Source organism: Emydura macquarii, unplaced genomic scaffold (assembly GCF_026122565.2).
Source record: "Emydura macquarii macquarii isolate MOO-44397 ecotype Brisbane River unplaced genomic scaffold, CSIRO-AGI_Emac_v2 contig_383, whole genome shotgun sequence".
NCBI classification, from domain to species: domain Eukaryota; kingdom Metazoa; phylum Chordata; order Testudines; family Chelidae; genus Emydura; species Emydura macquarii.
Genome location: NW_027130520.1, coordinates 364,975 through 378,791, shown reverse-complemented (window position 1 = coordinate 378,791; position 13,817 = coordinate 364,975). Strand labels below are relative to the sequence as shown.

Below are 13,817 nucleotides of genomic sequence, written 5' to 3'. Positions count from 1 at the left end.
AATAGCACAAACCATTGAGAGCAGAATCAGGCCTCAAGCCTTTGTATATCTGTTTTCTGAACCTTTAATGAATAACCCATTTACCTTTTCCCCCCAAATTTATCAATCATAAAAGAACTTTTATTAGGCAATAATGCATAACTGTGGAAAGACGATTGACTGACAGTCAGAGCTCTATTTGGCAGGTGATGGAATTTAGAGTTCAGCTTGAGTCCATTTGGTGGAGCCTATAAGAGTCCCAGATTGCCAAAGACTTGGCTTTATTTCAAACTGTGATACACCACTGCACCCTGAGTGCAGCAGGAGTTCAAGTATAGACAGGTTACCAAGCAGATCAAGCACCGAAGTGGTCCCTGATGGACAACACTTATGATAGCATTAATATAGCATGCATTTCAGCAGCTTTTCAGTTGGAACTAGACACACAAGACTCAAGTGCCTGAGTGGATCCAGCATGATACTTTATTTTTTTAAAAAGGAAATTAAAAAAAAACAGACATTGCGTAGCATCTGGACATCATGCTGGCCAGATCTGCCGTTGAGACCAAAATACAGTATCAGTGAAAAAGTTCCAGAGCTGTGATCTTGACAACCTTTTATTCACTCGGTGCTGTGATGTCTTCTGAACAATTGGGGCTAGGCTGTGGTATAATTCTAACACTTGTCTTTTAATTCTAAAGTAGTCTGGAAGTACAGCCTAAATTAAGACAATGGATTCTGGAACCACAACAGAATGTATTATTTGAGCTCTTGAATCAGGATTAGGCGCCATAGCTCCCTTATATTTTGCTGAACAGAGTCCATTAGTGTAGCATAGCTCAGAAAAATAGTCTTTAGTAACAAGGAGAAAAACAGAGGCCTGTACCCCACCAAAATATTTCCCTTTTAATTCGCTACTGATTTACACCCTTTGAAGTCATTTACCCGTGCGCAAAGTGAGTGTAAAATACTACCAGCTCAGCATGGCAGAGTGTTAAACTCACTTTGCCACAGAGTAAATGCCTTCATAGATTGAAAGGCATGAAAAATTAGACTAAGTCTGAAGGAGCCAAATTTTCAAAGGGACCTCAACCTTGCCTCCACTTAGGCTATACACGATGTGTGGTGTATCTTCCTTTACCTGTGCAAATGAAATAATTTATACATGCAAACCTCCTTACCATATACAAACTGCACAAACAGTCTGTAGCATTTGCAGACAGAAGCAACAGTGCAAAGAAAATGGCGCACACAAATGATTGTATGTGCAAACTGTGTGCATGAGTAAACAGAGGCCACATTTCGAAAGCATAAGCCCAAGATTTGTGTGTTTGATTATTTGGAGGAAGAAAGAACGATCTATGAAGGGAGTTTCCTTGCAACCCATGAGGAAACAGATTTTCTAGATATAGTGCAACTCTTCTAAATCCTTAATAAGATTTAATACATTATGAAGCCAGAGAAGGCACCATAGATCATTACAGAGTGTTTAGTACAAAGTGTAAAAACCTGTTAAGTAGTAAAATAATAAGGACATTTTTCACCTTCCACTTGTAAATTCCCATGTTTAAATTTATTTCCGTATAAATGTATTGTTGCATAGGCTAATACAAAAAAATTACAAACAAAAAAGATCCCAATTAAATGTATTGTTAAACATATGGGAATGTGCAGATTATGTGATCTTTAACAAAAATCCATCTAAATGATGAAAGCACCAATTAAAATCCCGACTGGAACTGTACTCATTCATTCATTTCTGAGAGAGCACTTTCTGTAGTTAGAGGGAAGTATCCTTCCCAGCATAGGAGTGCATTATTTTCAAGGCATACTGTACATTCACCAATTCATTAATTTATTTTGGTAACCAGTAAATGTCAAACAATATCCATACACACTACTGACACATCAAGGTTTTCATTAAACAATGAAGATACCTTTCCTCATTACATTATATATTTATAGCATACAGATCTGTCAAATAAATTACAAAGCAGCTAAAGCCAGACCTTGTGACACTTGAATCATACAATCAGGGCAAATAACCTTTAAAGTGAAAGACACATGATGAAAATTAGGGACATTTAATTTCCATAAATATAATGTTAACAGTCTTCCCCTTATTACATATTTTATGCCTAATTTACAATTGTCACCATGTTTGTTTCTTCACACTGGCTTTGAATTCTATTTGAATTCTATTCTTGCTTTGTTTTGGAATGAGTGAAATGCTAGCGCTAAGAAGTAGAAGTTCATACCTGTGTTTTAAATAAGTGTCGATGGACACATTCTAAGAGGGGAAAATCATAATTCAAATGATGGGGATTTGGGATAAATGCCTGAAAAAGGAGACAGCAAAATTTCAAGTAAATATAACAGTTCTGAAAATACTGACCATCTCTTGAAAACAAACACAAGTCAAAGCCCTCCTATAAAGTGCCACATACCAAAACACTGAATACTGTACTACTGATTTGCATAAATTACATGAAGTCCAAGCTTATTGTTTTCAGATTCAGTGCAAAGTTGGGTATCTAAATCCATATTTAAGTACCTAAATAAGTGATCTGATTTTCAGAGGTGTTTAGCCCTCAGAACTCCCATTTACTTCATTATTAAATGCCTCCTTTACTTGTTTAATAGAAAACATGGAGCTTCCCCAAGCCTGTTTTCCCCCAGCTCCCTTTGAAATCCCTTTGAATGGGAGTTGAGCGAACTCATCACCTTGCAGGATCATATCCTCACTGAGAATGCAGGACAAACTCATTCATCCATACCACACTTATCTAAAAACCCTATTACTTAAAAGAGTGACAGGTCCCCAGGTGTTTCAGGGGTGTTCAGATAAGGCTAGAATATGGAAAGGCGACTGTCTGGCTCAATAGGCACAATAACTAAGTCCCTTAATCCTACTGGGTGAAATTCAGCCATGTGCAGTGGGCCAGCACAAGGCCAATAAACCACTAAAAGGAAGTAAATAGTGCATAGATTTTGTACTGACCCTCTGGATAGGGGTGCATTTCACCCACTATGCCCTGCTGAGTCAGCTAGGTAACATTGGGGAAGTTATTTTACAGTCTTGTACAGAAACTTATGAACACTTATGTCTGAGTTCTGCTGCATCTTGCCAGCTGGCCTTGGGGAAGCCATCTGATAATCTATAATATAGTGAAATTGTTGCACAGATTTCCTTTGAGGATGAGGACCAATAGGTCAGATGATATGGTGTTTTTGTCTTATTTTCCTGTGTGAATTTATGCAAGAGCATAGTGATTGTCACGTATAGTTCTTATTGGGGCATTTAGTGCACTGGATGAGGTACACCACATGTTGTGATAGGCATGTGTAGTACCCATGGATCTTGAAAGGTGTGTTGTGGAGAGTGTTGATCATTATAGCAGTGGAGATATGTCTGCAGGTTTTGCACCTGTTGTTCTGGCAGGGTCTGGTGCCGCTTTGAGTTTGTTGTGTCCTGGTCTGTGAGGAGCTTGCTTCTGATGCTGAGCTTGGAGAAGCTGGGGGGTTGTTTGAAGGCCAGAATTGGGGGTTCAAGAAATACTTCTTTCTGGATGGGTTCCCCATTGAATATAGGTTGAGGTTGTTAAAAGACAAAGATAAGTGACAAAAGATAAAAACACTATATCACCTTTCACAAAGCAATCACTATATATCTGACTTATCAGTCCTCAACTCAAAGGAAACCTGCACAACACTTTCAAAAGACGAGCCTGGGATCTTAAATTCATGATTTTGCTTGACATTAAAAATCATGGTCTTAAAGATGTATAGGTTATTACAACAATGTGTAATCCACCAACCCCTTTTTTGTCCTAAGACAGGGTGTTAATGGGCCACTTCCCCTTGAATGGCCCCATGAAATATGAGCTAACTACTTATGCTAAACTATCTGTTCAATCTTGTAGTTAGCCGTGACACTCTAGGTATGTCTACAGTGCAATTAAAAACTTGCGGCTGGCCCGTGCCAGCTGATTCAGGATTGTGGGTCTTGGGCTAAGGGGCTGTAATTGTGGTGTAGACATTGGGGCTCAGGGTCAATCCCAGGCTCTAGGACCCTGTAAGGTGGGAGGGTCCCAGAGCTCAGGTTCCAGCCTGAACCCGAATGTCTATACTGCAATTAAACAGCTCCTTAATCTGAGCCTCGCAAGCCCAAATCAGCTGGCCTGGGCCAACTGCAGGTGTCTAATGAGACTGTAGACACCCTCTGAGTACCTTTCTCAGACCTGAGGAAGAGCTCTATGTAGCTCAAAAGTTTGTCTCTCTCACCAACAGAAGTTGGTCCAATAAAAGCTTGTCTCTTTAATAACCTGTGACCAACTCAGCTACAATACTGAGTACAGCAAGACATTAGCTCAGTCTCACTGAAAATAATGAAACGGAAACTATTTTGAAAGAGGGTAATTCTATGTTGCATTCTCTGTAGTAGAATATTACTCATTGGTACCTGTTGTAAGAGGATCTTTTAATTATGAAGAATAATGGGGAGAAATGACCATTAATCCCACCAAATGTTTCCAAATGAAGTTTAGGCACAAGATTACAGTGAGTTTAACAATAAGGGAAGGTTGGAGCATGTTTGTTGGTCCATTATTAAGGTATTTCAGGACAAAAATGGTCTGATGCTGAATGCTGAATTTCTTAAATAACCCCATTTTTAATTATTTTCTAAGTTAAACTCATTAATCAATTCATTTTAAAGTTCTCAGAAATTCACTCTGTACTCAAAGAGTTAATGCTGTAGTTTTGGGGAGGATATGCTGCCTCTTTCTTAGATAAAGCAGGGAGTCAACCTTTTCCTGAAGTGCCAAACTTAACTATAGAACTACAAGTGGTGCTTCCACAACGAAGGGTACAATTATAAATAGTTTATAAAGGGTTAATAAATTATTAATAGCTGTTTTAGTAAATGATTAATCAATTGTTACAGATTTCAACAAGGCAACAGGTTGCTTGCAACTATATATAACTCCTTCCACTGATGTGCTTATCTACCTGTAGAACATACTATTCATGCCCGTAACATGCTTTTAACATTTATTAATCCACCCTTTACAAACCATTTATAAATGTAACCTCAACAAAGTGTAACTAAGAATCTTCTGACCATCTGTGAGGCAGTGAGGGAAACAACCCCAGGATTCCCCTACACCCTGGGAAGTACAGAATTGTACACCTCCATTCCTCAAAATCTTTATTAAGGCAGGGAAGGGATGGAAAAGTCATCCCTGGCATAGGCATGCAGAGGGTCAGGAATCAGTGATATCCCCTAACCTCATGCAAAACAAACACACACACACACACACACACCCTGCTTCATCAGTTGGAGATAGCTGGTAGGGGTAGATGAAGCAGGGCAAGTCTAGTCAGACTCTTGGCTGCCTGGACTTTGATCTTACCTGTTCCCTCCCAGCTGAACAGGGCAGCCTGACACTAAACTTCTCTCTGCACTGCCAAAATGATCCTTAGGAGTAAGGCTGTGTCCTGCTCACTTCCCTCTTACCCTCCCTATCTCTTTAAGTTGGTGGGGGAAGGAATCCACAGCTCTGAGTGAGGCTGGGAGAGTGGAGTGGGGAATATATGCCCCATTTCTTCTTGCTCTCTCTTTTTTAAGTAGGCTCATGCTGGGCCATATCACTCACTTGACCCCCACACTTCACTGCAGTTGTTTCACAGATCAACAAATACCACATGATACCTACAACCATAAACAACATATTTCAAGACAAATATTTGAACTGTGGTTTCTGGAACCCTTTTATGTAAGCGCACTTCTCTTGCATTTGGTGTGTTTCACAGATACACAAATACACAGCAGCACTGTATGTTGTAAAACTTTTTTTGGAATAATTTTACTCTGTATTGCACATTGTTTTGAGTTGTAATGTGACTAGTGCATTATGGTACTGACTGTCACAGCTGCTTGCAACCCTCTATAACACCTTGTAGACTTTAATGACACTCAAGTCAGAGCTCAAACTAGCAGGGCAAATCAGGGTTGTTTGAAAACAAGAAACCATTCTGGCAAAAATGTGGTCCATTTTTTGTGTGTTTTTTTAAATAAAATTTTAAATATTTGATGAAAAATTATGTTAAAATCTCAAACCTTCTGTGATGAAACTCAAAGCCAACACAAATCTCAAACCTAGTTCTCTGAAAGGTTCATAAACTGTTTGGTATACCTCTTCTGAGGTTTGATCAACTAGTCCTGGATGGGGCTACCTTTTCCTCAGCATGAAATACCTACCCCTTGAGGCTCTGTGACTATCCATACCTCTTTTCCCTTCTCCTTCCCCACTTTTCCTGGTTGTCATTATGCTGCATATCATGGTCATTTGGAACATGGGGGGAGAACTCGGATGATTCTGCTCCAGAAGGATAGATTCCTAATGAAGCAGTAGCACTTGAACTAAAAGAGAATCTGCTTTAACTGGTAGCAGATTAGCACCAATAACACACAGTGTGCAATACACAGTGGAGCTGTTGTGATTCCATCCAGTAAAGGAGCAATCATATACATACACACTAACCAGTTCATTACAATATAAATGAACTACCTGGAAAGTAAATAGTGGGTGCTGTCTCTGGGGTATGGAACCAATAATCTCTTGGAAGAGAGAGATTTCAGTACTTCTAATTAAATGGCAAATCAGATTAAAATGGATCACATAAAGTGTAAATAAAGCCTTAAAGGTACCACCGATTAGTTACAAAGAGTTATCTTGCCTTATTTTGGAATGCTTTGCGGGCTTAATTTAATGACACTAACATTTATCTTTAGAAAGCAGGAACCAGATAACACATAGCTTTGAGCACACTCTAGTAATCACTTCATTTTTTAACCATAAAATCAATAATAAATTAGGCCAGTTTCTCAATTTTACAGAGGAACAGAATAAGCTGTACACTCCGGCTGCTTTGCCCCATTCCAGTGCACACTGGTAAATCTGGCCCAGAATTTACAAGCCAAACTTTCAAATTGCTGCCCCCAAAATGTGCATGCATCTGTTTCTATGTACAAGACCCACATTTGCATGTGCAGCTGGGAAGCTGAACTTGCCATTATCCCACCTATATATGCAATTGCCTGTTTGCCCACTAAGATGTATGTACTGCATGTGCAATTTTAGGTCCACTTCTGAAAATCTGTTCCATGATGTTTTGGCCAGATCCTGAAGTGGTGTAAGTTTGTGCAGTTCTATTAAAGCCAATGAAGCTGTGTGGATGTATACAAACTGAGAATGTGGCCAATAATATTCTTGGGCCTGAGCTGGTATACTGAGGGTCACATACATACACAGACTCCACAGGCATCAGTGAGGATCAAACCTGGGACTTTTAGAACCAAAAGTAAAAGCTTTCTTCCACATGAACTAAATAACTCCTTTGGTTTATCAAAATAGAACGCTATAATAGTCACTGGCACCGTCTTTGGCAGGAGACATGATCACATACACCAAGCCAGTTTATTCTTTGCACAATCAAAACTCCCATTGATTCTCACTGGGCATTAAATAGTATTCAAGGATTAAGTGTGCAAGAAATGCAAGACTGGGTTAGGTGCACAGGGTTATGCAATATGATGTTGCTATTGTATGTGGTTGGTTTTAAGAAGAAAAGGATTATAGAAGGTATTTGAAACAAAATCTAGTTTTGTATATGGCAAGTTGAGTACACCGCACCATTCACTACAGATCATTTGCAAGGGTTCATAATGTCTTACTCTTCCATGCACAAAACTATAGTTGTGCATTACAAATTAAGTTACTATAGAATGAGCTAAAACAATATAGATCACTGTAATAAAAGGGTGATATCCCACGTCTGCTTTCTAATATTTTGTATCTAAACGTGTACAAAAATATATATATCCACAATAGAACAATCCATTGTATGAACACTCTCTCAGCAGTGGTAGCTGAGGAGACACCTTTGGGAACTACAGACCAGCAAGACTGTCATTACTGAGTCTATTAAACATATTTGGCATACAAAATACTACCTACATAATTTCATGAAAAAAGATGTAAGGGAACGCAATGGCATAGTGCATTCTGTATGTTAGTAGATCAAAACAGCTACCCTGCAACTTGTCAACTTCACACTTCACTGTGATCACTGAGTTTGCTGAAATTCTAAAATTGAAGAAACAGAAAGGTTCACCTTATTATCATGCATCATCAGCTTATCACCCACATTGTGAGTGCATTAACACATGAAACAGCAGGAAAGCAAATACCTAATTTAAAATTCTACATCAAGCACTGCAAGGAGAGAGAAATCCAAAGGCTATACAGCTCACTCTCATTATAAACAAAACAACAGATGAGCCACAAGCCTCTTGGCATCATTAATTGAAATGAGGGTAGTGTGCTGTTACCGGTGGAAACCAGATATACATAGAAGAGCACTGGTATTTTGGAATGAGAGAATTAGACATGGAAGGTAACCATTATGCCAGGACTGTTCTCTCTCACAGAAACTCAAGAATAAAGCAGAAGCTCCATCAGTAGGAGCGCCTTCTCATGTGGAAGCTGCTCCATGCCACTAATTATTTTTGTTGTCCTTCTCTGTACTTTTTCCAATTCTAATATATCTTTTTTGAGATAGGGCAACTAGAACTGTACACATTAACAAAATGTGGGAGTATATAGTGGCATTATGATATTTTCTGCCTTATTATCTACCTCTTTCCTGATTGTTTCTAACGTTCTGTTAACGTTTTTGACTACCACTCCACATTGAGCAGATGATTTCAGAGAACTATCCACAATGATTCCCAAGATCTCTTTTTTGAGTGGTAACAGCTAATTTAGACCTATCATTTGGTATGTATTCTTGGGATTATGTTTTCCAATGAACATTACGTTGCATTTTTCAATAGTGAATTTCATCTGTCATTTTGTTGCCCAGTCACATTGTTTTGTAAGATCCCTTTGTAACTCTTCTTAGCCAGCTTTGGGCTTACCTATCTTGAGTACTTCTATATCTGCCATCTCACTGTTTACCCCTTTTTCCAGATCATTTATGACCATGTTGAACAGCAGTGGTCCCAGTACAGATCCTTGGAGGACCCCACTGTGAAAACTGAGCATTTATTCATATCCTTTGTTTCCTATCTTTTAACTGATCCATGATTCTTATCCCATGACTGCTTACTCTGCTTAAGAGTAAGGGATCTTGTCAAAAGCTCTAACTGCCAGAAGCTGGGACTGGACAAGAGGGGACAGATCACTCGATAACTGCCTTTTTCTGTTCATTCCCTCTGAAGCATCTGGCATTGGCCACTGTCAGAAGACAGGATACTGAGCTAGATGGACCATTGGTCTGACCCAGTATGGCCATTCTTATGTTCTTATAACACTCCTATTAAATTCAGAACCAGACAAAATAACAAATAATTGTCTCAGTCGACAACACTGAGGTTGATCACTTTTGCCCCGTTCTCTACTTCACTAAGACTTGTTGTTCTGAATATAAAATGCTGGGAAAACATAGTGAACTGAGCATATTTCCACCATTCTGAGCATTTTCCCCCCAATTCACTAAACTAACATCACTAATGCACTTTAACTGGGTGAATCAAGAAAGAGAGATTTTGTTGGTAGAGGAGAGAGAGGAGACATTTCTAATCTAATTAGCAGAATGTGCCTATTTATAGCAACAGAGAAATATCCAGATCATTGACTAGTTTAATCTATCTTGGAGGCAGCCCTACATAGACTTCTGACCATCTCTGTATTCATGAGTAAAGCCATGGGACAGCACACTGTTTATAGTGTACACTAAGTTAAAAAGGAATTACAACAAATAAAGTTTATACTCTTTATATTATGAGCACAGAGTAGGTTTTATACATCTTTTAACAAGGAATGCAAGAACTGGTTTTTACCAAATAAAAACCGGTTCAAACTTCAACCCTTGTTTTCTGAACCAAGCCTTTTTTCCCCTCCCTTTAGCTCTCTCTGCTGCCTTTCAGGAATCTTCTGTTCTCTCATCTGCAGACTGTCATCAAAACTCCTTCCTTCCGTGAGGTTCCCCATTCCCATCAGCCTTTCATTCTCCCTCCCCTACCCCTTTTAAATTCAAGCTGAGGAACTCAGTAGCACCTGTGCAACTCTGTTTTAGTGTAACGTAGACTGTATTATGCACCAGAGCATAGAGGCATCAAAACCTAGCACAAAAAGATGCCAGGGCCCACAAGTGTTCACGAAAGGAAGAGGAGGCAGAGATAAGAGAGACTTAGATAACTAAATCCAGAGGCTGGAACATCAGCCAGTGGTCATCTGTGGACATAAAAATAAATAACAGGAGTGAGTTGTTTGGGGGGATGGGAGGACGGGTAGAAAGGTAGGTTTGTGTCTAGAGGGCTCACTGGATGTATGGGACTTCTACACTGCAACAAATTTTTATAAGCACCCAAAACAACCCTTTGAACCTTTTGGATTTCACCTTTCACTGCTTTAAAACTCACCCTGTTTAAATGAATGGCACCAATGGCAGAGGAAACGGATTCAAAGAAGATAGGATTTTCAGATCCTAGATTTCCGCTGTATTGCATTGCTTTAATCAAGGAAGCTGTAATAAGACACATACATGAACATTAAAAAAATAATGTGAGCATTTAAATTACTGTTAAAAATTTGTCTGTGGCCTGATACTTGCCTTTACAATGTGCTAGTAACACATCGATACTTCTGTTTTTAAAATCCATGTAAATCTAAAAGAGCGTCAACAAGAAAGATTTTACAAAACTGTCTGAAGCATCAGCTGACATTAAAATATTCAAAATAATTTAGAAATTCAAAACAAAACAAGGAACATGCTGTAAGGTATTCAAGTTTTACTAAGAACTGCCACCAGAGGGAGCCATTCTATAATATAAATAATACAAAGCTATTGGTACAGTAATTTCGACAATGTGGGCATGAAACTTTTGAACACAACAGAAGAACAGTTCTTCATTCTCTCTTAGGTTTAATCAAGCTATTCATTTATATGTGCAGTAGCTTTATTCTTGTTTGGAAATTTCCATTAACTTAGATCTGTCCTACAGCCACCCCATATTCATTCTGCATTACAATTGGGCAGCTAGGAAGCTACAGTTAGAACTTCACAGATTAAGAACTGGCAGGTCAGACTGAAGTGCAAAAGAAAAGATGCATCATTGAGGGCTAGATTTTGCCATCCTAAATTTAACCTTACTCAGTGACCATCTTCCACTAAATTCAATCCCATCTGCACCAACAGCAATTAGCTTTTGGAAAGTAATTTCAGATCTACTGTATATAGTTGCATGATCTCTATTATCATTAGATGTATTATTTGTACTGTAGTAGCCCATAGGAGCCCCAGGCATAGACCAGAAAAACTCTGTGCTAAGTGCTATACTAACGCATATGTGAACAAGACGTGGTGAGCACTAAAACCTAACTAGTGGATTAGCTAGAAAGCAATGTTTTCACATAAAATCTCAGAAATAAAAGCCAAAAGCCTAAGGGACAAGTTTAGGCTTCTTGTAAACATATGCCGCTCTACTGAAGTCAATTCAATTGCACCAGTTCTGAATTTGGCCCTTAATCTGCTTTTTAAATAAAAAAAAGGAAGGGGTAGGAGGTTTGGGGGAAGGGATTGCAGCAGATCTGGCTTCAAACCTTTAAAGGTTAATTTTCAATTTAAACACAATAGTTTAATGACCAAATCCAAGATCACCTTTCTCACATAAGTAATCCTACTGGATCCTGCTTGCATGAGTGAGGAGAACGTGGCTTTGGATTCAATTTTGTATATAGAAAATGTATATAAATACCTGAAGAAGCACAGACACTCCGGTATAGTCAAAGAAAGTTAATCCACTGCAGTCTAATATTAAAGCACATCTCACATTCGGGCATGGCTGTAATGACAGCTCACCTATACGTTTGACAGAAATATTGTTAAGTGTGAAATGTCTATGGGACTCTCCATAGGAATATTAACATTTCTCTGAAAATAAATGGAAATTACCAAGTTGCAAAACGTTCTGTTGTACAGTGGGAAAATATCAAGTAAGGGAATGGCTCAGTTCCAATGCATAGTAGAAAAACTGGTGTGAAGTAATATCAGTGGGATAATGGGATAAAAGTAAAAAGGGGGAATTTAGGCTGGATACCAGGGAATGTCTTGTCGGTAAGAAATATTAGACAGTAGAACAGTCTCCCGAGGGAAATGGGGGAAGCCTCTTTGGTTATGAATTTCAAAACTAGTTTGGTCAATATACTAGCAGACACAGGGAATGAGTCTACTGTGGGGGAAGGAAATGGACTGCATCACTTAACAGTTCTTGTCAGCTGTAATAAGAATGTTGAGCATTGATATAGCATTGTACATATTCAGTGCAACATAAACATTAATCAATCTGTGATTAAGGCCTCAATCCAGCAAAGCCCTTGATTAAATTCTTGCATTTAAGCTTATTAGGGTAGATCTACACAGGGATAAAAAACCCGCAGAGGGACCACCCTTGCAGGACCCCAGAGCTCTGGCTCCAGCCCAAACCCGTTTGCCTACATGGCAATTGTTCAGACCCAGAACCCAAGGACCACGAGCCCAAGTCAGTTGACTCGGGACAGCCACATCTGTGCCATGGGGCTTGTAGGCCTGACAACTAAGGGCCTACCCTTAGTGGGCCCACTAAAGTCAAATGGATGACACATATATTTAGAACTAAGCACATATTTAAAGGCTTTGCTGGACTGGGGACTACATCAACTATTCTAGGGCTTTCCTAATGGGGAAAATAGGAAACAAAATATATTTATTGATACTATACTGTGGAAAAATGTTAACTTTAAAGCTAGTTACTATAAAATACAAACGACGCTAAAAAAGATGGGAGTTTGAATATAAAGACAGCTTAAGTGAAATCTTTGTGACAGAATAGATAAAGAGATTTAAAATTCTTGAGAAGACTTATGAATCCCAGCATAGTGTGGATTTATATTGGCACTAATTCCATCCTGAGCGTAGTCTAAGACCCAGAGGTTTTTGGACTCATGGCTCCAGGGGTTTACTGGCTTATTTAGCTGTATATTAATAAATACGTTGCAAAGAAAAATAAAGAAATTCCAAGGCAAGCCCCTGCCTAACACTACTGCTATGGAAACCCAAAAAGAATTTATGATGACTGCCAGGCAGTTTCACTGCAATCTTGCCTACAACACCTTAATTGTCTCCAAATTAAAAACCTGTAGTTCAAAAAGAAAATGAGACATCAGGAAGTTTGGAAGGAAAAGACGCATCTTTGAAATTATTTGAGATTTGATTTTCCTTGTAGTTAGTACCTTGCTTAAATAAAAGTTAACTGCTGACAGTTCAAAGATCAAGTTTAACAAAACTTTGCTGCATCTTGATTGCTTTTAATACATATACAACAGAAGCAAAACAAACAAAATGAAATCAAAGCCAACAATGCCTCTTTGCTATAGGAGCATCTCCTTCAGCTGCTTACACCAGAGCAGAATTTAGCTCAGGGTGTGTGAGGTGGAGCAAAGTTAAGGTTTGTTTTTTATTTACAAAACCCATCCCATGCCAGATATTGTAAACATGAAGACAGACAACAACATATGTTTATATAGAGCTAGACTGGGACTTAAGCGACATGCTTACATAAGGGAGTGAAGGAGTAAGAATAAGTACAAATTGCTCAGCCTTACACCTCTGTATGGGCCACCCACACTTTGGTTCTGGGCATACAACACACACTTACTCCCTTTCAGAAGTAATTGAAGCAGAGGGGCAGGGCATGGTTGGATTCTTGGCTTCAACCTCTCTTCCCTGTTCAC

General features: G+C 38.9%; 1 protein-coding gene across 6 annotated transcripts in view; it reads right to left on the bottom strand.

Moving 5' to 3' along the window:
• Nucleotides 1-407: 407 nt before the first annotated feature.
• Nucleotides 408-13,817, bottom strand: part of SLC26A7 (solute carrier family 26 member 7) — a 148,479-nt gene continuing 135,069 nt past the window's right edge. For 5 of the 6 annotated variants that reach the window (XM_067536291.1, XM_067536301.1, XM_067536280.1 and 2 more), the window contains 4 exons: nucleotides 11,804-11,907; nucleotides 10,660-10,714; nucleotides 10,469-10,572; nucleotides 8,001-8,129 (listed from right to left, as the gene is read on the bottom strand). In XM_067536291.1, the coding sequence (XP_067392392.1) occupies nucleotides 8,094-8,129; nucleotides 10,469-10,572; nucleotides 10,660-10,714; nucleotides 11,804-11,907 (299 nt within the window). In that variant the 3' untranslated portion in view covers nucleotides 8,001-8,093. Of the gene's footprint in view, nucleotides 3,545-8,000; nucleotides 8,130-10,468; nucleotides 10,573-10,659; nucleotides 10,715-11,803; nucleotides 11,908-13,817 lie in introns of those variants that run through there. The other variant, XM_067536311.1, reaches the window with a different exon arrangement.